This window comes from Taudactylus pleione, unplaced genomic scaffold, assembly GCF_031769625.1.
Source record: "Taudactylus pleione unplaced genomic scaffold, aTauple2 ptg000041l, whole genome shotgun sequence".
NCBI lineage: Eukaryota > Metazoa > Chordata > Amphibia > Anura > Myobatrachidae > Taudactylus > Taudactylus pleione.
Window position 1 is genome coordinate 18,431,887 of NW_028284443.1, and position 25,058 is coordinate 18,456,944.

Consider the following 25,058-nt stretch of genomic DNA (forward strand, 5'->3'; position numbering starts at 1 on the left):
TGCCATTTCCATCTGGTTTATCGGTTTCCACAATTCCCTCTTCTTCCAAGGATCTTGAAACACATCAAGAGGTAGAGCACAACAGTGATCCTTGTGGATCTGGACTGGTCCTGTTTGTCTTGGTATTCTGACCATCTCTGGCTTCTACTGGATGATCCATGGCCATTATTTTTCATGGTGATTGGGCTGAGCTCTGTACAAATCCTTTGTTTTTGCCAAAGGTTGTTTCTAGTTTTCACGTTTATCAACCTATTGTGGTTCCCATTTTCTGTTGAGGATTCCTCTTCCCACTGTTTGGATGTGGTCTGGGCTCTTCGATACCCATTGTCCATACTGCTGCTACGAAAGGCAGATGATCTTTGTCATCTATGATTTCTCTTGTTGCTTGTGTGTTTTGTCTGTGGTATGTTTGGTGAACTTTGGTTCCTTGCTTTAGGGTTCCTACAGCCCACGTTTTTGTGGTTTTCTCTCTGTCTCTACTAGTCAATCTTAACTGAAGTCAGGTGAGGTATAGAGGTAGAGGAGCTACATTCTATTCTTAGAAGATTTAAAGTGCCAGGCTCCAGTCTTCACCCATCTATACCCCAGTGTAACTCCAGTGTCCCCCATGGAATTGGAGAAATGCATTTATTGGTAAGTACCAAAATCCTGCTATTTTCCTCCACCACAAAAACAATACAACTAGCTGTTTTGACATTTCACTCATGTGATACATTAGTTTTTTGTTTTACCATACAGTATATTCCTTTTAGTAGTAAGCCTGTCAATCTTGGAAATGATGCATTGTAGTTGTGCTGAATCAGTTTTTGGGATTAATAGTGTACAATTCCCCACCTATCGTCATTTTTCTGGAAAGATCCTTCCAGCCACGGACACAGGTGTATTAATATTTAAAGATCATTGTAGATCTTGTTTTTCTATGTGATGTCCCCTATTTTTATTCCTGGGTCATTGCATGCTGCTACAGCCATGACCTGCACTGTAACCCACAAACTCCAATTGTGATGAAATTTTAGACACACACTTTACCATATCGGTTAGTAGGACCTGCCAAATATCAATTTCCTATGACTTAGTTTTTCTTGTTGTAAGGACTTATAGAGTTAGACACAGAATGGCAAAAATTGTCGCTTGGGTGCTGAAATTGGTATTTTTCCTATATTTTTTTTTTTTTTAGAGCTCTGCTCACAAACCTAATAGCTGACATTTTTATCCAGAATATAATTATAGTCTTTAATATGAGTTATTCTGTCATAAAAATTATATAATTCTTATCAAAGCATAAAAATCATTGAAATGGAAACCTCCAACATGAAGAATTTTTATTTTTTTATTTTTTTTAATGAAATACTTCTTCACTTTGAGGTGTAGAAAGAAAACCAATGGGTTTATTAAAAAAAAAAAACTTAATATTTCAAACTTATTGCTTAGTTAAATTCCTAGATATTTTTATTTAATGGACACAGAACATCCCAATGCTCAATAGTGTATATACCTATTCTTGTACAGTGACTAAATGGCTGCAGTGACCTGTTTCAGAACGGCAAACTTTAATAGCTACTTAATAAACATCTCATCTGTGTCAGGTGGCGCTGGGACTTAGCTGGTGCTTACTGGGTCTGATGTTGCTTTTAAATTTTCATTGGGCTGCTCATTTACCACCACTGACTTATTCCCTCATGGCCGGCGTCCTGGCCTTTGTCTTAGGGGTGGTTAAGTGTCTCTTCCGACAATTTATACTTTCTGTCCTGTGACAGTTGATGTGCAAGGATGCACATAACATTTGATCCTCTGTAAACCAGTCTCTCACTAGGATGCTACCAGTGTAATTAGGCTTCACACTCCTAGTTTTCAGTATTCCTGTGTATGTTTACTCCAGTTCACTGTGAATGAACCCGTTTTGCATTCTGACATAACGCTTTGTCTTGTTCCTTGACTTTGTACTGTGCTTTAAGTTTAGACACCCACTTGTGACCTAACCATATCTGTCTCACCCATTTGGCTTTGGCGTGTTCGACCTGTTACTAGACTTGCAGTGGTTGCATAATTTTACTGATCATAGTACAAATCCACATTTCTGACCTTGAATCGTGATACTCTTTCTGATATAATTAAAAACAAAAATACTTCTCAAATGCATTTAACAGTAGAGAAGCACCTACTGGTTCATTAGTTCTATTGAGGTTTGTATAAAATGTTATACAAAATAGCCATGTCTGTCCCTATGCATCCTTGAATAGTTGTACTGCATGAGACCACCCTAGGACTGCTGGGAATGTTTTATGTATCTATCAACATCTCTTAAAAAAAAAAAAATCCTATATATGTAAAGTGTGTCCATTACAAATCCTCATCTATTCATGTATTAAACAGTTTTGTCTGCTCACCTCTGTCCCTTTTCCCCTCTAAGCTGCAGATAAATCTTTTATCGCCGCTATTTATCAGTAAAATATTACTACAGCAGCTGGGAAATACTGGCACGGTTTGATTTTCCGTACTTGGAAAGCAAGCAGCACCGCATCAAATGGCCTCTCAGAGCTCCCCAGGTGGCACTAAGGGTCAGAGATGAGGGAAGCAGGTCCGGACTCTGTCTCCCTTGCATGCTTCTGATGAAGGACCTTATCGGTTCGAAACACGTTAAGCTTGGCTGTTTTGCTGTATTCATTACCTGTGGACATTGCTGCTTGTCATCAAGTGGGAGACAGAGTCCGGACCTGCTTCCCTCATCTCTGACCCTTATTGCCATCTGGGAAGCTCTGAGAGGCCATTTGATGCCCGCTGCTTTGCTACAAGAGATCTACATATAAGTGTACTACATTATTAAATTAGAAAATTTACCTAAAGGTTGTGCACTATCCTTTGTTTCTGTTCTTGTGTCCCCCCCCCCCCCCCCCCATTTATTTGCTGGTGCATATATGGGAGACAAACTCGGCAGGTTAAGGATAATACTGATCATTGGAATGGAATGGATATCGAATAGGAAAAATACTGGACCTTAAATAACGTGAACATACGTGAATCCCTTGATTGGCATTTCCTTTCTAGTGGATTAAACTGTTCTGGTTAATTTGCATGTGTAAATAGGAAGCGCAGATTGTTTGCACATATTGTGATATTGTATTATTTGGGGTTGTGGATGTACACCCCTGTTGTGCATTTATCTAGCAGCATATTCTATTTTTAACAGCGCACTTATTTAAGCATTATTTCTTCTATTTGTCCACAATCAATAACTTCACAGAATCATCATGATTAACATATCAGGAACAGCCATATGAAATGTAGTGTAGTCTGTTTTTTTTTTTTTTTTTTGGACAGAGAACTGCACCTTTTTTTTGCAAAACTTGCTGATGTTACTTTTTTGTTCTTGCAAGAATGGAATTTTGACATGAATGTCAAGTGATGATCTGTCAGTCTTGACCATTGGACCATTTACTTTTGATTAGCAAAGAGTTAAGTACCACCAAACTTTGCAATAATTTTTGCAGTGAACTGACATTTTTGAGAATATTTGAGAAAAAGAAATCTAGAATGCCAAATTGGTTGTTTTTTTCTTTCAGTACTGAATTACATTGAATCTTCCATTTGGATATCCGTGTTCCTCTGCGATGTCAAAAGAAAATAGAGCATTGAATAATACTTAAGTCTTCAATCCAGCTTAGAAAATCAGAAAGTAACTTTCACTTTTGAGGCATGCTGACTTAAATCATCAGAAGTGTCCTCTTATCGCTAATAGTCCTGACATGTAGGACGATGGGCCGACATATTGGGCGGCCCGTACACACTAGACAATCTGGTGCCCGACCGCCTGATAAGTCGGCCCCTGTCGAATACCGCTGCAAGGGGTCGTCAGCCTCATTGTCAGGTTGAGCTGCATGTAGGGACGACCTGACAATGCGGCTGACTACCAAATGGGAGTGCGCAACAGCCGACATAGTGGGTAATGTGTACACACTAGACAATTTTGACGCTATGTCATTCCAATCTATCAGAATCGTGCTTTTCGGCCGAGAAATAGTCTATCGTGTACCCAGCGTAAGTCATTAAAAATGTCGCATGATAGCAACCATAAATGCCAACAGTTTAGCCAGTTAACATCATCGAGCTCATCTGGCTTCTTGATTTATATAGTAGCCAGATTTTTCAAAACATTATCTAAAGAAATATAGCTTTCCTCTGTGTATTATAAGCCTTAAAAGTTGGTCTCCATTTCACCAAGCAAAGCAGCAAACTGCATTTGATTCAATCCACCTGAATATATGAAAATTACAGTTTTCTTACAAATTTATTTTTAAGACCCATTGTTATGACTTTTGAACAAAGCACTTCCTCATGTATAATGCAATGAATTAGATGAAATATACTGTTTGGGTGAGAGTTGATTTCAGTTTGCTTATTCAATAGCTTAGTCACAAGTATATTATGCTTTCCCATCATTGCAGGAAACCCGTTTGTAGTAGGGATGTGCAGGCTCGGTTCTACTCGGTTCCGTTCGGTTCTTTTTACCGAACCTTATTGGCTATCCAAAACTCGTGACAGCTGAAACCCAATAAGATCCGGTAAAAAGAACCGAACGGAACCGAGTAGAACCGAGCCTGCACATCCCTAGTTTGTAGCCACACAATAATTTTAATAAAGGAAGACCATGCTTTTTCCCAAGGCCATCTACTCACCAATTGTTACATCATGAAGAGGAAGATGTTCAAATAATTCCTGTTATATTGAAATTATGATTATATGCACATTAATGACAGTTCCTCACTACCTACATCTGTGCTCTATTTGATGGTAATGGAAACTTCAGTAAAATATTTGACTTTCTCAAAACGGAGTACTTGAGCTAATTCGTTTTATATAGGCAAGCAGGGAAATGTTAGCCTCATGGAAAGCATAACATGGGTTTAAATCAGGCAAATTAGGATAGAGCTGTGATTAAACCTAGCCTTTAAAAAGGTGCTGTTTCCTGAGCGGGTTGATCAATGCTGGACCAGCTGACTGATGTGATAATCATTTGGACTATATTGGCTAAGTACTGTATTCTTTTGTTCATGTGAAAATCTTCTGCCCTGCAGACAAATAGACTGTTCAAGATGTTTCTTGCAACGTAACTTTGTGAAGTACAAAGTATGCATACTCTCTGCACCATGTCAAGTGTCTTGCGCCATGTAGTGCAAAAATGTTAGGTGAATGAAGTCACATGTATGCTCCATATGGACTTTAGTGGGGTAGTTTCAAGTAGTGTCTTGACACTGTTGTAAATAAACACTTGGGCACTTTAGTAGTCACTGCAGTACAGCAGTGTTTCAGCAGTAACAAGGCAGTGCAACATAACATAGGACATTCTGTCGTCCTACTGGCTGTTCTGTCCAAGATTCTTGGAAGAGATTCAGGACACCCTGATTTTTCCGCTCAAAATATACTGAAAGGGTGAAAACCCCATAGAAGTTTGGGGTTCCTATCTGACCGCAAACTGCAAGTAGGGAAGAAGTTTGCCCCTACGTCTCCCAGTCGCCATATATCATCCTCAACGTTGATTTTAATACGCAGTTAAATAACTTCACCAATCCATACATTTGAGGATGATAAACTGATGTCCTAATTGAGGCATAAATTGATTCTTTGATCCGTAAAGATTACCTTTGGAAGACCAACTCTAGAAAATAACTTTACTAATTCCACAGCTACTTGTATAGCTAAAGCAGTAAGCAAGGGAAATACTTCCAGATAATGAGTTTCATAATCAACTACCAATATAAACTGACACCCTTTTGAAGATGGTTCAAAGGGACCCAACAAAGTACCCCAGTCTTTTTAAAAGGCACATTTATAATTGGCAAAGGAACTAATGGGGCAGAATTAGGTAATCTCTCAGAAGTATGCTGACAATCTGGACAAGCTACGCTATATCTACTTCAGCATATTCCCATCCCATCCAAACCTGGCTGTAGTTCTCTCGATTGTTTTGTCTTTTTCCATAGTCCACCCCTAGGAATATTATGTGCTAATGACCGCACATACTTAATATCCATCTCTTTTTTTTTTTTATATCAATTTCTGAATGATTTCTCCCATTTGTCGATCTTTTTTATACAAAATATTATACAAAACAGAATTTGAATATTTAATTTTATTTTGTAGTATCCAAAGAATGACCAGTAACACGCATTACAATTTTAAAATCTCTGCTAGTTGCTGGTTCTTCCCGGTGAGCCATTTTGAGATCAGGGAGAAGTGCAGGATATACAAACTGGCTCCAACAGCCTGCACCAAACTGTCTTGATTAACCTGGCACATTACTCTCTTGACTCTATACATCATGGCACAGTTCCTCTTAGATTGACCTGGCACATGATCCATAGAAATCCCGGCATGGATGGGACCCAGCAACAGCCAGTCACTATAACCCAATCCAGGCACTTGCAGAGACAGATGACTGCCTCCTAGTTGCAGGCACAGCCCTTAAGGAATCAGCCAGTGGGTCTGCATGGATCAAAAATGGCGGCTGTATCCAAGGACCACGCTAAAAGTGAAACAGGAGAGGACTGGCCACCACTATGAGCAGTCTGGAGGAGACTCGCTGTGAAGGACTCCAGGAATATGCTGAGCCAGAGGCACCAGGAACTAATCTAAACTTTCATAGTCATCTCTCTGCTCCCCTCATCATCCTTGTGTCTTTGTGTTGGTGTGTGGGGGTGGGGTGAAACCTCATGGCAAGGCCTGGTAGCCATGATGGCGTAGCATGCCTGTGAGCATGTATGTAGATGAGACAAAGAGAAAGAGAGGATTTCAGATTCATTGTCTTATCTAGTGTTAGCTTTCTACTTCAGGGTCCATAGGGTATCCACAGGATACCTTAGGGTATAGGTCTTCAGGCACCACAGAGTTAAAGTTTTCAGCCTCCTAGGATGCATCTGGGTCCCTCTCCTATACCCCGCCCCCGGGCCAAGGCATCTCAGTTTCGTCGGTGCCTGGCCGGAGTCGGAGGCACTGTGCAGAGGGGGGCTATGAAGAACCCCTGAAGTTTCTTTTAAAGGCAGCGCTGGCTGCACATCTGGGAGTACAGCATGGACAGTCAGTACTGACGTCCATGCTGTCTCCCCTACACCCCGCCGGTACCAGAACGTCGGTACCGATCCGGGGATGCTGGTAAACATCTGGGGTCACGGCTAGCGGTGCCCCCAGATGTTTTGGACCATGGCCGGATCCAAGGGGATGCAAGTAAGCAGCGGGATCCCGCGGTGGGTCCCCGCTGGTCACATGGTCCTGAGTCCCCAGGCAGGGGGCTCCCTGGGGACTGGCTGCTGCATGGAGCCAGGCGACCAACCTGCATTTCCACAACCCTCTGGGACAGCGGGCTGCTGCTGAGCGGCATGCGCTGCGGCGTCCCAGGGGTTAAATGCATGCCAGGGGAGTGCGCTTTCCCTGTCTCACAGCCGGCGCCTCCCCTGCTGCACACAGCCTCTCTGCTTAGGCTGTTTGGCCATAGTGTGTCAGCGCTCCTCCCCAAGGCCGGCCTCCTTCATCCTCTGCTCCTCGGTGGCCATCTTTAAAGCATGGTGAACGCTGCTGGAAGTCTGTGAGCGGTGGCATTGCGGTCTGGGTCCCCCAGTATACCTCTCCTCCGTTTGCCAGAGGTCAGTGTATGCAGCGCTGAGTCCTACCAGCCTGAGGGTCTGAGTAGTTGAAGATCAGCGCTGATAATGCAGGGATTTGTTTCTTCTGCATTGTATGTGACTCAACTGCTAGCCTGCTATCTGTACTTTCACTTTCTACTGTCAGCCATATAACTGTCCCTGATCTTGCTCTGCTCAAAGCCCTTGCGGCGCTCGGAGTGCAGGGCGTTTTTCACACTATACCAATAGTATAGGTGTGAGTGTCACATACTTTACCATCATGTCTGAGACTGATTTTGCTCTCCAGCTCATGTGTACTAAATGTAATGTACCGATAGCGGAGGGGAAGGGTAATGCGAAGAGGCTATGTCGCCAGTGCCTGGCACTGCCACGGCCAATTATGGTCACTGCTCCAGTACAGGAACCTCCCTGGGCTTATTTCGCTAAGGCGCTTACAACCCTTGTGGGCCAGCTAGCTCCGCCACCTGTGTTTACCCAGACGGGTCTGTCCCAGCAGTCAGTGGTGTCATCACCCATGCAGGGTTTCCCGAGACAACTGATGGTACCCCACAGTCTCCCCAATTCCCCTCACCAGGTTCCTCAGGTGTCTGCGTGGGTTAAGACCCTGCATACATCGGTTCAGCATTTGTCCGATGTTTTACAAGGGGAGTCTGGGTTGCGGCCTCATAAGCGGCCGGTGGTGTCTCTGTCTGCTCCTTATGAGGATGACGACGTGACGTCTGATTATGGGGAGATTCTGGATCTATCTGACCAAGAACCTCTCCGTACCAAAGAGCCGGACGCTAAGTCCAAGTGTATATCCCTGGTCTTATTCGGGCAGTCCGCACGGCTTTAGTTATTGAGGATGAGGATCCTCCGGTGGCCAAATCCAAATATGCCTTTTTTAAGGATATTAAGGGCGAGGCTACGGTTTTCCCTCTTTCTGATCAAAGTGGATCATTTAGAGAAGGCGTGGAAAAATCCAGGAAAATGGTATCAGCCCCAGAGGTGCTTAGCCGTGGCTTATCCGTTTGCGGACAATTATTTTTATAAGTGGGAATCCCCTCCGCAGGTGGATTCATGTCACACGCCTAGTCAGAAGTCCCACGTTGCCTATGCCTTCGCTGTCATCCTTGAAGGATGTCACAGACCGCAGGGTGGAGATCTGCCTCAAATCCGTTTATTCCCTGGCAGGGGGAGCATCCAGACCGGCTATGGCCTTGTGTTGGGTAGCCAGAGCTATGGAGCGCTGGGCGGATAGTTTGGAGGCGTCTTTGGACTCTGGCTGTTCGGCTGAACAGGCCGAGTTGGTGGGCATTCTCAGAGACTCGGCCACTTACATCAATGAAGCAGCCTTAGATATTTGTATGCTCACCTCTAGGATTTCCTCTGCAGCTGTGGCTGCTTGTCGCACCTTATGGTTGCGTTCTTGGAAGGCGGACGCTGATTCCAAAAAAGGGATTAGAAGGTCTGCCTTTCAATGGAGAGATCCTATTTGGTCCAGATCTGGACAAAATAGTAGCTACGTTGGCAGCAGCAAAATCTGCATGTCTCCCGTCTGCTACGATGCATTCAAGTGCTGGTATGTCGTCCTTTTGGCCTCACAGGGTCCAAGGTAGGCCTAAAGCACAGTCCTTTCCACGACAGGCTGGGACCAAGAAATCGTCCAAGCCCAGGAAACAGGCCTAGAGTACCAGACGTCCGTCCCCTAGGTCAGATGACAAGCCTACGGCCTGACGGTCCGGGCCTCCCTTTGGGGGACCCCATGGGGGGGGGGGGGCGCCTGCTTCAGTTCGCCCAGTGCTGGTCGAGAGTTACGACGGACACTTGGGTGTAGAAGGTGGTCTTTCACGGGTATGCCCTCTCCTTTCAGCACAGCCTCCATTCCGGGTTTTTTTTTTTTTTTTTTTTACCACAAGCCTTCCGCTAGACCGGAGCAAAGCTTCGGAACTGCGGAAGGTTTTGCACACTATGCTCCAGGCCGGAGTTATAGTGCATGTTCCAATTTCCCAGAGGGGCCAGGGTTTCTATTCCAATCTATTTTTGGTGCAGAAACCCAATGGGTCTTACCGGCCAATGCTCAACCTAAAAGGCCCTCAACAAGTCATTGAAGGGGCCTTGGTTTCGGATCGAGACCCTGCGGTCCATTATTCTGGCACTGGACCCTGGGGACTACATGGTGTCATTGGACATCCAGGACGCTTACCTGCATGTCCCTATTTTTTTTGCGCCATCAGCAGTTCCTCAGATTTGCAATCTGCACGGAAGCTGCCTTTTGGCCTGGCGACTGCTCCACGGGTATTCGCCAAGGTCGTGGTGATCATGGCGGCTCTCCTGCGGACGCAGGGAGTCCGACTGTTGCCTTATCTGGACGACCTCCTATTGATAGCAGGGTCTCCAGAGGTTCTTTTACACCATCTGGATCTGACGATTGCAGTACTGCAACGTCATGGCTGGTTGATAACCTGTCAGAAGTCCACTCTCACCCCATCTCAGAGAATCCTGCATCTCGGGACCTTCTTGGACTCCAGGCAGCAGCGGATCTTTGTGACGGAGGAAAAGATCCTGGCTCTGCAGTTGAGGGTGCGCAGTTGTCTGCAGTGTCGTCGAGTGTCGATTCACTCGGCAATGAGGTTATTGGGCTCAATGGTGTCGGTATTCGACATGGTGGAGTATGCCCAATTTCACTCCAGATCTCTGCAGCTATTGAACCTGTCCAGGTGGAATGGATTGCATCAGTGTCTCAGGTCCCAGGCAATAGTGCTCACTCCGGAGGTTCGCCTGTCTCTAACCTGGTGGTTGCAGACGACCCACCTCAACAAGGGTCGTCCGTTCTGGCTGGCGAACTGGGTCCTGTTAACAATGGACACCAGTCTCCGGGGCTGGGGAGCTGTCACGGGTCCACACTAGTTTCAGGGCAGGTGGACTCGGGCAGAAGCGGAGCTTCCACTAAACATCTCGGAACTCCGTGCGGTGTTCAGAGCTCTCCAACTGGCGCAGCCGGTTCTCCAGGGTCACCCTGTGCAGGTCCAGTCGGACAACGCCACCACAGTGGCCTATTTAAACACACAAGGAGGAACCCGCAGTCGGGCAGCACTCGCAGAAGTGTCCCGCATTCTGGTCTGGGCGGAGCGCAATCTCCCGGCAATATCAGCAGTGTTCATCCCGGGAGTCCTCAACTGGGAAGCGGATTTTCTCAGCAGGCAGGACGTGCATTCGGGAGAGTGGTCTTTGCACCAGGATGTCTTTCAGATTCTGGTGGGCATACCTTTGTGAGGTATTACGCTTTTGACACCTTTGCCTCTCAGGATGCTTCCTTCGGGCGGCGGATTCTCCTCTCAGCACAGGAGTGTCCCCACCTTTAAAGGATACTGCTTTGGGACATCCCCAAGGTATCCTGTGGATACCCTATGGACCCTGAAGTAGAAAATATGAGATATGGTAAGAACTTACCCTTGTTATCTCTATTTCTACGAAGTCCATAGGGTTCCACAGGACTCCCGCCCTGTCGCACCTGTACTGCAGATGGGCTTTATTCTGGTCACCGGTTTTTCCGTCTCCCTATGGTGAGAATGTGATTCTTGTGAGTGTCCAGATTTTTTTCTTCTCTTTCTTCTCCTCCTCCGGCCTATGGCTTGTGACGTAACTGAGATGCCTTGGCCCGGGGGCGGGGTATAGGAGAGGGACCCAGATGCATCCTGGGAGGCTGAAAACTTTAACTCTGTGGTGCCTGAAGACTGACATCATCACCTATACCCCAAGGTATCCTGTGGAACCCTATGGACTTCGTAGAAATAGAGATAACAAGGGTAAGTTCTTACCATATCTCATATTTTTACAGCTATAGGCAGGGAAGGAAAGTTTAGGCAATACAAGTAAGTTATTATAGAAAGTACAGGTAGTACAGAGTTCTAGTGTGAGTGTTAGCTTTTACAGATATAGGCAGGGAAGGAAAGGTTAGGCAATACAGGCAAGTTATTATAGAAAGTACAGGTATTACAGAGGGGAGTTGTTATAGAAGGTACAGGCAAGTTATTACAGATGAGGGTTAATATAGAAGGTACAGGCAAGTTATTACAAAGAGTACCTTGAATAGCCAAGGAAGTCCAGTGAGCCAGGTGTGTGTCTGTGTGTAGTTTCAGAGAGAGAGCGCAGTCTATTCACTTTGAGGGTCTTATATAGTCCTTCCCCCACACCCTTCTCATCTTACAGCATGTGGGTGTCGATGTTTTACTCCCACAGGCTGTAATACCTGAATCTTCCTCACTACTAGGAATGCTTGTGTGCACTTCCTGTTCTTAGCACATGTTACTCAGTCTGTTTCTTTGTTTGAGTTTTGAGCTATTTTAAAGCTAAATCTTCTGGCTCCCTGCAAACCTATTCTAATGAGTTATTATTCAAGCTCCTTCACAAAGTGCATTTTCAGGTATATAGAGGGTTTGGAGAGGTAACCACGAAAAAAAATTGATGTTGCCCCATTACCAAAAGCTGCATTCTAGCTCAAGGCCCACATTCTAAAATAGTAAATACCCTATATTTGAGGTGTCCGTTTTTTAACTGACAATATAAACTACATAAATGTTACAGTACATATCATTTCACATTCTGTTTTTATAATTCGCTTTTTATTAATGTAATAAAGGTTACATTTTATTAGAGACTTCTTATTTGAGTGCCCCACTTTAGAATACTAACACTTTTTTTTTTTTCTTGCATGTGATATTTATATTTATTCTAGGGTGCACCTCCCACGCAAAATTAAATTAGACCATATGTATGAGAGGTGCAGTATATAATATGTAAAGAATTGAACTGCTCTTGTGCGGGTACTAAATCCCCTTTTTTTTTATTAAGGCTTCACTACCAACACTGAAGAAAAATTTAACGGAAGCTGTGTATCCACTACACGATATCGCTCCATGAGCGATATAGTGTAATGTGTCCCCGGCAGTGGTGTGCTCAATGTTCTTAACGACATTGAGCGCACACACTGAACGATATGATGCAGATATCGTTCAGTGCTGGATCCCTTCCTCATCACCGAACCTGCACAACCTTACTATATCATCAGGTTGAACAGCAGGTTCGGGCGATGATGGATGTTGTCAATGACCAGCGGGAGCGTGCATCGCTGGTCGTTGACTGTATATCCACTGGCCGATATAATGAACGATATCGGCTAGTGGATACGCGGCTTTAGCCTGAAGATTGGTAGACGCCAGATTATGGGATTAGTTCTGACAGAAATCCTGGGATTTTACTGGCTGGACCAGAAAGGAATAGCCTCAAACTTCTTTCATTTCATTAAAAAAACTATAGAAAAACAATGGAAACCCTTAAAATGTATTTAATTGCCATAAATGCAAAATTACTAAGGACTTGTTTCCATTGATCGTTTCTGTGAATATATCAATTTGCATCACAGTCCTGTTTGTGGGTGACGAACAGGAGTTTATAGTGTTAATGCTTCCTAACCCTTGATTATAAAACAAACTGCTTACGTAACAAGTTTTGTTTGGAGTAGAGTGGCACTGGTTTTGTTTGTTTTTACGCAACATTTTTAGTTCATTCATTATTCTCTTTCCATTTTTAAAACAGGCATTGGCATGGGCTGCACGTGATGGACACAAGAACACAGTTCTGAAGCTGCTGGACCTGGGTTCAGATATTAAGTTGACAACCAAATCTGGCAGTACACCAGCAGATATAGCTAGAGAAAATAACCATTTAGAGGTGGGTTTTTAAATGTAATTATAATAAGTAAAATCTTAAGTTATTTAATGTCTTCAAAAGCTGGTAATTGTGTGGGGTCCAGTCGAGGATGAAAGAATGATAGAGCTGTTTAGTGGTAAACATGAATGAGGATTCATATAAATGTTACTTCGGGGTAGCAGAAGCATTATAGAGACTGAAGAGAGGAGACACAAATAATGGAGAATATAGGTTAATCTGAAGATATAGGGCCCCATTTAGCAACGAACCTTAATCCTAGCATCCTATTTTGTTTACTATCACAGTGATACTAAATAAAATGGCACTAGTATTCAACATTACATTAGCTTAATCAGAGCTAATAATTGGGTAGCTGCTGCATAAATGTCTTGATTAATTCCTTACAAATCTATTAGTGCTCACTGAGATGTTATCTCCTAATCTTTGTTATTTCTTCTTGGCTTAATCAGAGCTAATTATTGGTAGCTGCTGTATAAACATTTTGAGTAGAATAACCTTTTTAAATCTACTTTGCGCCTAGATTAAACCTAGATTGTGGTAAAACGTTACTTGCCCCTCCTGCGAGGTCCAGCAATGTCTTCCTCGCTGTTGCTGGCAAACCACCGCTGCCAGCGACTGCCTGCTGTGTCATGCGCATGTGCGACACTCGAATGACTCTGGGGGTTTCTTGTAGTTATGTTTTTGTATTGTCTTTCATAGGATACTTTATTTCCCTATTATGAATCTCCATGTTATTGCTTATCCCGCCCTTTGTAATCTATATAGTTTGTCCAACATGGATGCCTTGCCTGGTATGCTTGTTGGTAGGATGAACAATTTGTGGAACTGATCATTCTATGGGTATATATATATTTTTTTTTTTTAAGTTTCACACTTTCTGAAATTTGTAGTCCTCCAATATAGATCATATGCACTTAGACGGGATAAGCAGGTAAGCTTATCCTGTCTACTGTAGCTTAAAGATGGGCTAAGCTAGCTTGTTGCTCATAGCGCGCCATTCAGGCCTCCTGTGTCGCGCCATGGAACGTTACGTGATGGCTGTACTGTGGCGTACCGTGGTATTCCACCACAAAAGATAAGCCATGGCATGTAATACACTGCTTAACCTCCTGGGTGGCGAGTGCTCCACTGATAAAATTTGTGCTGCTGGTGGGATATTGGGAGAATGCTTTGAGTTTAGTAGAGTTCTTTAAAATAACTGAACTTCAGTTGCTCTGTCATTATGTAATGCTTAGTGTGCGTCTTCTGGTCAATGTAAGCTACTGTACTGCTGCTTTATTGGGACTCTGTACAGTAATATGCGTCTAGGGTCACTTTTAGGGACATTGACTTTGCAGCACAGTAACAGAGATGAGTGCTCATACATCTATCCTCCGTGTGCTACAAGTTGCTCCACACATATGCGTCTTTTTACCCTAAAATGTGCCTTCTTAGCACAAGCAGCTTCTGCTGATTAAAATGATATGCAGCATGCCTATGTTCTGTGAGCGAGTGCGGGTGTATCTGCAAGCGAATCACTATGTTAAAGTGTTAGTCGCTGTTAGTGTAATGCAGCGTTTCGCGTGCAGATACACCCGCACTAGCTCACAGAATTTTAATCAGTAGAAGCTGCTTGTGCTATCAATTTAATTCGCTGTATGATTAAAACACATTTGAAGGTAAAAAGTTGCATAAAAGACGCGCTACCGAGTCACGCCATGGCATGGCGTGACTAGGCCTGTTTAACGTGCAAAGAGGCTGGATGTATGAGGACCCATTATGTATTTGTATAAATAACAGAATTCACACACCACCAAGTGATTTATTTTTAATCCAGTAGTGAAGATTTAAAAAAGAAAGAAAGAAAAATAAAAACTCCCCTTCCATGAATCGAACCCGGGACCCGCAAGATGCAGACCTTAACCACTAGCCCACACACCCTAGCCATGTTGAGAGCTGCACCTGTCGTGTATGTAATGTGAAGTGTGCAAATTAAAGCAGGCAATGTGTACAATGTCAATAGCTGGCTCATCATGTGGTGTCAATAGCTGGCTCATCATGTGGCAGCATTGAATAGAAGTGAATGATGGTGGAGGTGGTGTTAAGCCATGCAATGAGCTCAGTGGAGTTGAATAGTAATGTGTAATGGTGGGGGGAGGTGGTAAAGGAACTTGGGTGGCCATACACAGAGAGGAAAGGAGGAGGGAAGTGCAAAGTAGTGTATTGTAAACGTATTGAACCTGACATGAGCTCTCTTTATGAAAAACTTTCCCCCTATTATGTGCACAATACAATGTCTACTGTGTAGCAGAAATGCCTAGTGGTGGGATGTCGAGAGAAATGTTTTGAGTCCAGGATCACAGGAGTGCTGTGACTCTGTAGCGCGTCTTTTTACCCTAAAATGTGCCTTCTTAGCACAAGCTGATTAAAATGATATGCAGCATGCCTATGTTCTGTGAGCCTGTACAGATGTATCTGCAAGCAAATCACTACGTTAAAGTGTTACGGTCGCTAATAGTGTAACGTAGCGATTCGCGTGCAGATACACCCACACTGGCTCACAGAACATAGGCATGCTGCATATAGTTTTAATCAACAGAAGCTGCTTGTGCTATCAATTCGATTCGCTGTATGATTGACTCATTTGAAGGTAAAAAGTTTCATAAAAGACGCTCGCGCTACAGTCACGCCATGGCATGGTGCGACTAGAAAGCCTGTTTGACGTGCAAGGAGGCAGGATGTATGAGGACCCATATGTATATGTGTAAATAACAGAATTCTCACACTGCTAAGTGATTTATTTTTAATTTAGTAGTGAAAATTTAAAAACAAAAGAGAAAAAAAAAACCTCCCCTTCCATGTTTCGAACGTGGGAAACCCAAGGTGCAGACCTTAACTACTAGCTCACACACACTAGCCATGTTGAGAACTGCACCTGTTGTGTATGTGATGTGAAGTGTACGTATTAAAGCATGCAGTGTGTACAATGCAATAGTGGGCAGTGTTATAGTTGCTGATGCTGTAACGTAGCGTTTCACGTGCAGATACACCCGCACTGGCTCACAGAACATAGGCATGCTGCATATCCTTTTAATCAGCAGAAGCTGCTTGTGCTATCAGTTCACATCGCTGTGTGATTCAGACGCATTTGAAGGTAAAAAGTTGCATAAAAGACACTTGCGCTACCGAGTCATGCCTTATTAGTACAGTACATGTAAACACATTCATCATGTCTCAGTGAAAGCTGTGCATGCCTGTGACTCCTGTCTGAGCCCATGAGACTAATATATATTTTATATTTTAACAGTAAAAGACTCACACATACTGTACTGTTATTATGTAATACTTTATTACACATTCTTCTGCAGCACTGATTCCATGACCAAAATGCTATACTATAATGTACCAAATCACAGCTTCTGTCAGTCAATTATTGGGCGGTGATACAGAAAATGCATTGGAAATCTGACGCATGTGCTGTGTAGTTTAGGAAAGTGACACCTGGTGGACAAAATTGTATTACACAGTATGACTTTTTTCCAGTGCTACGCTACGCTCTGTTACGAAACATTGTGTGGCGCGACTCAAGGCTACTGTGTGGTGCGAGATGCATGGCGCACTACATGGCTGTATGGAGCAACAAACTAGCTGGGCACATCTGTATGTCATGAGCAAAAGAAGGCTGCCTCACCTGGTACTTTTGTGGGTAAGATGAGCAATTCATGAAGCATTGATGATTCTGCAGGTATCCTGTTGTTCATATTTTATATTTCGTATAATCTACCCGAAGTGTAATTATGTGTCTACAATATTACTTATCCCACCCATTGTAACCTATTTAGTTCATCCAAGATTGGCTGCCTGTCATGGTACTTTCATGGATTGGATAAACAATCTGCTGAGCTGATGATTCTTTGAGCTTCTTACATTTTTTATTTCATCATTTGTGTTCTCCCACTGTAACCACTGTAGTGCGAGCAAGATAGCGGTTTCCTTTGTAATCTAGTTTATTTTCTACATATGGAAAGTGCTTGGAGTCTTTTTTTTTTTTTTTTTTTTTTTTTTTATCAAAAGCACTATTTAACTAGACATTACTTTCTTCCATGCATCCCTGGGCCTCTGTTCACCTTCAGATATCCATGTTAACTTTGCAAATGATTTTATCCATTGATTTCCACTTAATTTATGAAGTAACATACAGCATTCTGGGAACCAGTACAAAAGAGAAAGTAAGGTTAGATTGATATAAACAGTTGTTTAGCAGTTATACAGATGTGTCCTCATATACTGTGGTTTCAGTTGCGCCAAACAGCCCCTCTCGGCGCACTGATCATCTTATTTGCCAATATTTGGCTGTTTTATTTCGCACAAATAAAACAACTGGAGCTACAAAACTACTTGGACTGCTCTGATTGATTTGATATGTGACATTTGTTAATCTGTGTTGGAATTAATCTGTACGCGAAGTGTTACGATGCAGTGGCCACGGCTTTTTCTTACGCATGGCCTGTTGTGCTTCCTCAGAATCTTTGTACATGTTTAAAAATAATTAATGTGCTATTAAAATCGCAGCCTGGCATATGTAATAAAGTAGTGGTTCACTGCATCTGCGATACAAGTCTGCTTCACAATAGAGTTCAAAAGGTTAATTTGGTTTCAGAACCTTGGTACTCCTTCATCAACTCATTTTCCTGACACTACAATGTGTCCTCATACACCTAGCCTTAATACAGTAGTTCCCAAACTTTTTGGACTCGCGGCGCCCTAGTGCAACAGCATTGTTTTCATGGCACCCCTAAGCCAGAAGTTTGTTATTGAGAAATTCAGAAAAAAATGTAGTGAAGTAGTAAAGTGAAGTAAATTGTGCTCACTTGTCATTCTTAGGTTCATTTATGTAATAGGGGACAGGTTTGCGCTTCTGTTTGTCCACATATTTGCATTACATTGACCATAAATAATGTGACTTGGTGCTGGACCACCAACCTGAGGCACCCCTGCAAGTGTCCTGAGGCACCCCAGGGTGCAGCGGCACACAGTTTGGGAAACACTACCATGTGAGACACCTGGTGCAAGTGATCCTATGCAACTAAGCTTGTGCCCAGATATGCAACTTAGTCACGGTTGGATGCGACAAACTACTTTGTGAGACTACACTGATTCATTTGGAACATTATGCAGCATTTGTATATCTGTGTGTGTCTGAATTCGCAGACACTTTTTCGGGCAAAATAGACGCTCAGCTCAAGCAGAGTTGCACTGGACCTAGAGCACCGAGAAGGGCTGTTTTGCACGACTGCAGTAATAGTGTATGAGGATACATCTGTACTTGATGTTGGGCAATATGAGGTTTTTATTTATCCTCCCTATCCTATCTGAGCTCTTGTTCAGCTTGCTGTCTGAGCTTTGGATTCTTTTTCGACATCCCTCCCCCTTTCCCTTCTTTCCTATTTTGGGCCATTCCATGTCACGTACGGGGCATAAAGGAAATTTCTACTAGATGTTTCAGCTCAAAACTCAAGATAAACGGCTACAGATTTTTATTTTTACTGTGTCGCGTGTGGGACATTTCATGGAATGGCTATTTTTATTCCACTTTTTTGTTTTCTTTTTTAAAAACAAAACCCCCAACAGTGATTCCTCACTACAGGCACTTTCACATGTTGTTATCCTCTATTGTCATTGATTACTTATGTGCCTATAATTATCTGTTGTTGTGTTGGGTAGATTATCTTCCCTTGGATATTGTGGAATTATCATTTTAATCAGTACAGTCGCATGGGATTCAAATGCAGCCAGCTGGACTTTCACTGACATGGTCGCATTCCCTGCAACTGTGTTGTCTGCGTCTGTTTAACCTGCTGTTAATGAGAAAATCCGTTGTGATCCTCTGGCATGAATGTAGCTCTGATAGCCGACATCATTCCTGAAATCTCTTCCCAGAATACTGTGCGAATGGCTCTGTGATGCATACACCTGTAACAAAAATGCAAGATGGGAATTTGGTTTCTCCCCGAGCACTGTTAGGCTAATCCCTGCAACTGCAAAGATCAACTGCAGCAAGGGGACTGATGGTCAGTCTCCACTGACTGACGCTTTCCTTGATGGGGGAGGTGTAAGTGTGACTGGAGGTGGGTTTGATCTTTTATCACCTGGAGGGTGAAGGGAAACACAATTAATTACTAGGGGCAGGGTTGTGATTATACACGTGTGTGTGTGTGTGTGTATGTGTATATATATATATGTGTATATATATGTTCGTATATAATATATATATATATATATATATATTTATTGTGACAGGGTCAGCATAATTCCACATGAAGTAAATGTGGAATATCCAGATCTCAGAGGTTTGGCAGAGCAAAGGTATTAGGATTGTGTAAATGTCCAGTTCAGGTGTTGACTGTTGATATGTTGAGTCTCCCATATCCAAAATGCTTGGGACCAGGGGTATTTTGGATATCGGAATATTCCGTATTTTGGAATATTTGCATACTATAATGAAATATCTTGGGTATGGGACCCCAATATACACACAGAATGCATTTATGTATTATATACAACTTATACACACAGCCTGCAGGTCATTTTATACAATATTTTTAATAATATTGAGCATCAAAAAAAGTTTGTATACATACATGAAATTCATTTATGTTTCATATACACCTTATACACAGAGCCTGAAGGTTATTGTGTACTGTATTTTAATGATTTTATGCTTTAAAAAAAGTTTGTGTACATGGAACCATCAGAAAGCAAAGGTTTCACTTTCTCAGTCATACTAAAAATATTCCGTAATTCGGAATATTCCATATTTCGGAATATTTGGATATGGGAGACTCAACCTGTGTGTGTGTGTGTGTGTGTGTGTATATATATATATATATCTATATATATCTATATATATATATATCCTATAACAATATCAATACCTGAATATGTAGAGTAACATAATAGATATAATAACATTAAATCAGCTGATCAGGCTCAATAAAAAGAAAAACACTAATAGGTAAATGAAGAAGCCAGCTTGTAATAAAATGATGTATGGCAATATTAACATAGCCTCCAAATTTCAGTTTATTATGCACCCAACAGGTGCAAACAAACTCAGTTTAAGTAGAACAGTTAATTTCAGTCACTGGGGACTCAGTAACAACTGTGAATACAGTAACTATTTATTCACCATCACCGGTAGTTCGTGGGTGTAACAACTTAGTAGAAATCCACTAATTGTTTAATAACAAGCAGGTGAACCACACAAGATGTATAGGGCTAATAGCGTATAAATGTCACCTTGGTCTTAGTGCAGGGATCCTGGGTCTGTGTAAGAGGATGAATGGCACAAATAGAAGTGGGTGAGGCAGATAGCTCGCTTGAAAGTGTTTTAGCTTCACCAGGGTGGTTGAAGCGAAGGGGGGAGGAGTGTGACAGGGTCAGCCTAATTCCACATGAAGTAAATGTAGAATATCCAGATCTCCCAGGTTTGGCAGAGCAAAGGCATTAGGATTGTGTAAATGTCCAGCTCAGGTGTTGCCTCAATCAGTGCCTGGAAAGGCAGCTGATTACAGACACCTGTGAGGCTGGTTTAAGAACTGCAGAGACACTGGGGAAACTGAGCCTGGGGTATAGACGAGTGATGAGTGGAGCTTGGCACTTTAAATATTAAGAATTGAAGTTGGCTCCTCTCCCTCTATATCCCAATGGCCTCAGTTTCAATTAAGGGTCCGAGGGAGCCGGGTGCTTCTTAGGGCTGTCTTAAGCCATTATTTTTTTTCTTTACCTGGAATCACAGGCAGATTGCAAGGCTGTTGCAGTCTGCCTGCACTGTGGGAGCTGCTGGAGGAACTCGCCACTGCATACTAAGGTCAGTGTCCGGGTCCCTAGCCACAAGGTCACCGGACACTTTGCACTCTTTTGCGCACCGTCACAGTTGGCAACGGTACATATACTTCACCCTCCTTGAGTAGCAAGGGAGGTGGGTGTCAGTCGCATGTCTCCCAGCAAGTAGAAAACGCTTATAGTAGCAGCGCTGACAGCTGCCATTAGAACTGCTGTGGCTCAGACAAATGGGTCACAGGTTCAGGTCCACAGAGAGCAGTAGCGCACACGTGGTACTGCAGTCTTTTACACAGCGATAGATATACCACCCTTATCTCAGAGCAGGTAGCTGGCTGGGGGTGGGGCTTAGTGGCAGTGCTGTCCTATCATGCACCTCTGCTCACTTGGTTGCGCCAGGGGATCCCACCCCCCTCTGTGATCACTGGGCTGGAGGCAGAGGAATTTCTGGCATCAGGGATGCTTACCTTCTCATCCCAATTTTGGAACCACATCAGGCATTCCTCTGCTTTGCCATTCTGGATGCTCATTTCCAATTTCAGGCTCTGCCCTTCAGCCTGTCATTGGTCCCCCAAGTGTTTACCAAGATGATGACTGTGATGGTTGCCTATCTACGGTCTTGGAGTCACCATTGTGCCATACCTAGATGACTTTTTCATCAAGGCCCCATCAGCGGAGTCAGGACACCTTGATTCATCAGGTATTTATCAATTTGGGTAAGTCAGGTCTAATGCCGTCTCTGTATCTCCAGTTCATGGGCATGATACTGTACACCTACTTGCTGCGAGTACTTCTCCCTCCAGACAAGGTCCAGAAGGATACAGGAGTTGGTACAGGTTGGTGCTCAAGAAAAAAAGGTGTCCGTCCACCTTTGCATTAGCTTGCTAGGCAAGATGGTGGCCTCCTTCGAAGCCATTTTGTTTGCAAGATTCCATTCCAGGTCCTTTCAGTTGGATCTCCTGTCCCAGTGGTCACAGGCTAGTTTGGCTGTCCCTGTGGACCCACCTGCCCCTGCTCTGGTGGCTTCAGGCCAACCATCCCACGGCCAGGTCGCCAGTTCAGAATCTGAAATTGGATTCTCCTGACCCATTATGAATACCTCATAATCTATACACCCTAAATGTCGCTAGTTAGCGTTGTAAGTCGCACAAGAAATTGCTTTCCAGACTGAGTATGGTTCCAAAGCACAAAAAGTTATTATCAACATAAAAAGCATTTAGTTACATGCTGTGATCTAAATACAATTAGCGCAAAAGATTATACATAAACAAGGTACAGTCTATACATACGCATGCGCACCAGTCCCAGTTAGTCATCAATCCAGAAGCCTGCGATCATCCAAGAAGAATGGCTACTGACTGGGATCGGGACACAGGCTATATACCCTAACAGATCAAGATAACAACAATGTAGACAGACAAACTTAATTCCATTGGTTCTTGGTCTTTGTAGTTCATAGGACAGTTCACTAGGGGTATGTCCCAATTCTCCAGATTACATTGTCTTCCTTTAATTGATTTAAACTAGATAGAGACACTACATTAGTGTATACATTCTAACCAATAATTTCCTATATTCCATAACCATCGAACGCAAGATGCGACTCCCTCGCTGATAGGTTCAGATTTCTGGAAATAAACAGTGTGTCAGTTTAGCACCAAACATGCCATGTCTATCATGTTGTATACCATTAATATCAAATACATACATTATACATCATAATTAATAACTTTACTATAAACCATAATGTGCAGGAACCTTTTTATGAGTGCGTGTATATTTATGGTTATATGTAAGGATGCATTGTGTCTACATGCAGTGTAAAAGGTGTGCTGTGGTGCTGTGTGAAGGGTTTGTTACAGCGCAAAACATGGGCTGTGTGTGTTTCTATTTATAATTGCAACTGTACATATATGTTTGCACGCATTGTGGATACCCATGTGATTGTTTAAGTGTATATATACGTGTGTGTGTGTATGTATGTGTGTATGTATGTGTGTGTGTGTGTATATATATATATATATATATATATATATATATACCAATATATTAATATTAGGTGTGTCTACATGCAGTGTAAAAGGTGCGCTGTGTGCAGGGTTTGTGTTACAGCGCAAAACATGCACTGTGTGTGTTTTTATTTATATTTGCAACTGTATATATGTGTGCACGCAGCTTTGGCAAACAGTCTGATAATTTTAACAAAAGGCTTTCCTATGTTTATTCAGAATACAATTGTCAGTCCCTCTTAACCACATCAGCATGGGACACAAGGCCTACAATTTCTAACGATAGCTAAACGTCTGACAATTGTTTCTAAATCCACTCTCTCTGAGCATATCAGTGTCTGTGTTATACTTCAATTGTCACAGACAATACTGTATCTATATGCGGAGCAAGCACTCACAGTATCTTTGTGTATTCTTAATTATTTGTCACAGACATGTCTATGAGACTTTGTCTGTCATCACTGATATATGTGTATTAATAAATATACGTATTGTTTTTGTAAGGACTTAACAGTGTTCTATTGCGTAGGAAACGCACGACGCTAAATAATAATAGCGCTGTACACTGTGTAGGAGTCGCAAATTGCCACTGAGTAGCCATTTGCAAAATGACGTGCAGATTTTGATTTTAACAGATTCTGTCTTAGCCAACCATCCAGCTTCGACACCAGGATGCCAGCTTATGAGGCTGGGGGGCAGTGGTGTTGGAAAGTCATTTTGAGGTTTGCTGGTTGCACCAGGAGACTCTTCTGCCAATCAGCGTACTAGGCTGGTGTACAATGCACTCCTAGCAGCATCAGGTGTTTTGTGGTGACAACCGATTCGATTCCGAATCGGACAATGTCATGGCGTTGGCGTACATAAATCATTAAGGGGGAACTCACAGCTGCTTAGCCATGAAGTAGTCCAACCGTATCCTGTAGTGAGTGGAAAAACATGCCTTGGCCATTTCTGCTATGTTTATACCCGGGGTCGAGAACTAGGAGGCAGACCATCTCAGTCGCCAGTACATCCACCCCGGGGAGTGGTTCCTTCACCCGGATGTTTTCCACAATTGATCCGCCGTTCGGGCGGGCCAAAGAGATCTCATTCTCTCTTTGCTGAATCATCAGCTACCGAAGTATTGCTCCAAGACCACAAGTCATCTTGGTGGCTCCAGATTGACTTTGTCGTGTGTAGTACTCTGCAGCTTCTTGCTGAAGAGCAGTGGCGATTACTATTCAGGCTGGATCTTTCTCAGCAGGATCCAACCATGTACTCAGTATTATCGTGCCTGCGTTTAATGGCGTGGCTGTTGAAGCCGCGATACTAAGGCACAAGGGTATCTCCGAAGCTGTTTCTACTTGGCTTCAGGGTCAGGAAGCCTTTGTCAGCAGCACACTATCATTGCATATGGAATTCTTATGTTGCTTAGTGTGAATGCTGTGGATTCTCTACTACTTACTTCAGGCTATCCCGACATTTTTTTTTTTATTCCTCCAGGTAGGAGTGGATGCTGGTCTTCAGCTGGGATCGCTGAAGGTGCAGGTCTCTGCTTTACCATTTTTTTTTCTTTGCGTCGTTTGGCCCTGATAACAGATCTACAAACCTTCCTGCAGGGAATTCTGAGTTTAACTGCCTTTCATGCCTCCTACTTGCTCCGTGGGATCTCAACATGGTGTTGACTATCCTGCTATCTGATGTGTTTGAACCCTTAGATGAGGTGGACCTCAAGTTCTTGTCCTGGAAAACAGTTCCCATTTTAGCTCTTGCTTCAGCTTGGAGGGTGTTGGAGCTTGCGTACTGTACTGTCACCCTCCTTACTTCATCTTTCACGACTATCGGGCTGAGCTTCGCACAATGCCAATTTTTTTTTACCAAAGCTGGACTCTGCATTCCACAT

The 25,058-nt window shown here is 43.1% G+C and overlaps 1 protein-coding gene across 2 annotated transcripts in view; it reads left to right on the forward strand.

Annotated features, from left to right (window-relative positions):
* Nucleotides 1-25,058, forward strand: part of ASZ1 (ankyrin repeat, SAM and basic leucine zipper domain containing 1) — a 210,218-nt gene that overhangs the window by 123,207 nt on the left and 61,953 nt on the right. For both annotated transcript variants that reach the window (XM_088456208.1, XM_088456216.1), the window contains exon 6: nt 13,212-13,346. In XM_088456208.1, coding sequence (XP_088312334.1) covers nt 13,212-13,346 — 135 coding nt within the window. The remainder of the gene's footprint in view (nt 1-13,211; nt 13,347-25,058) is intronic.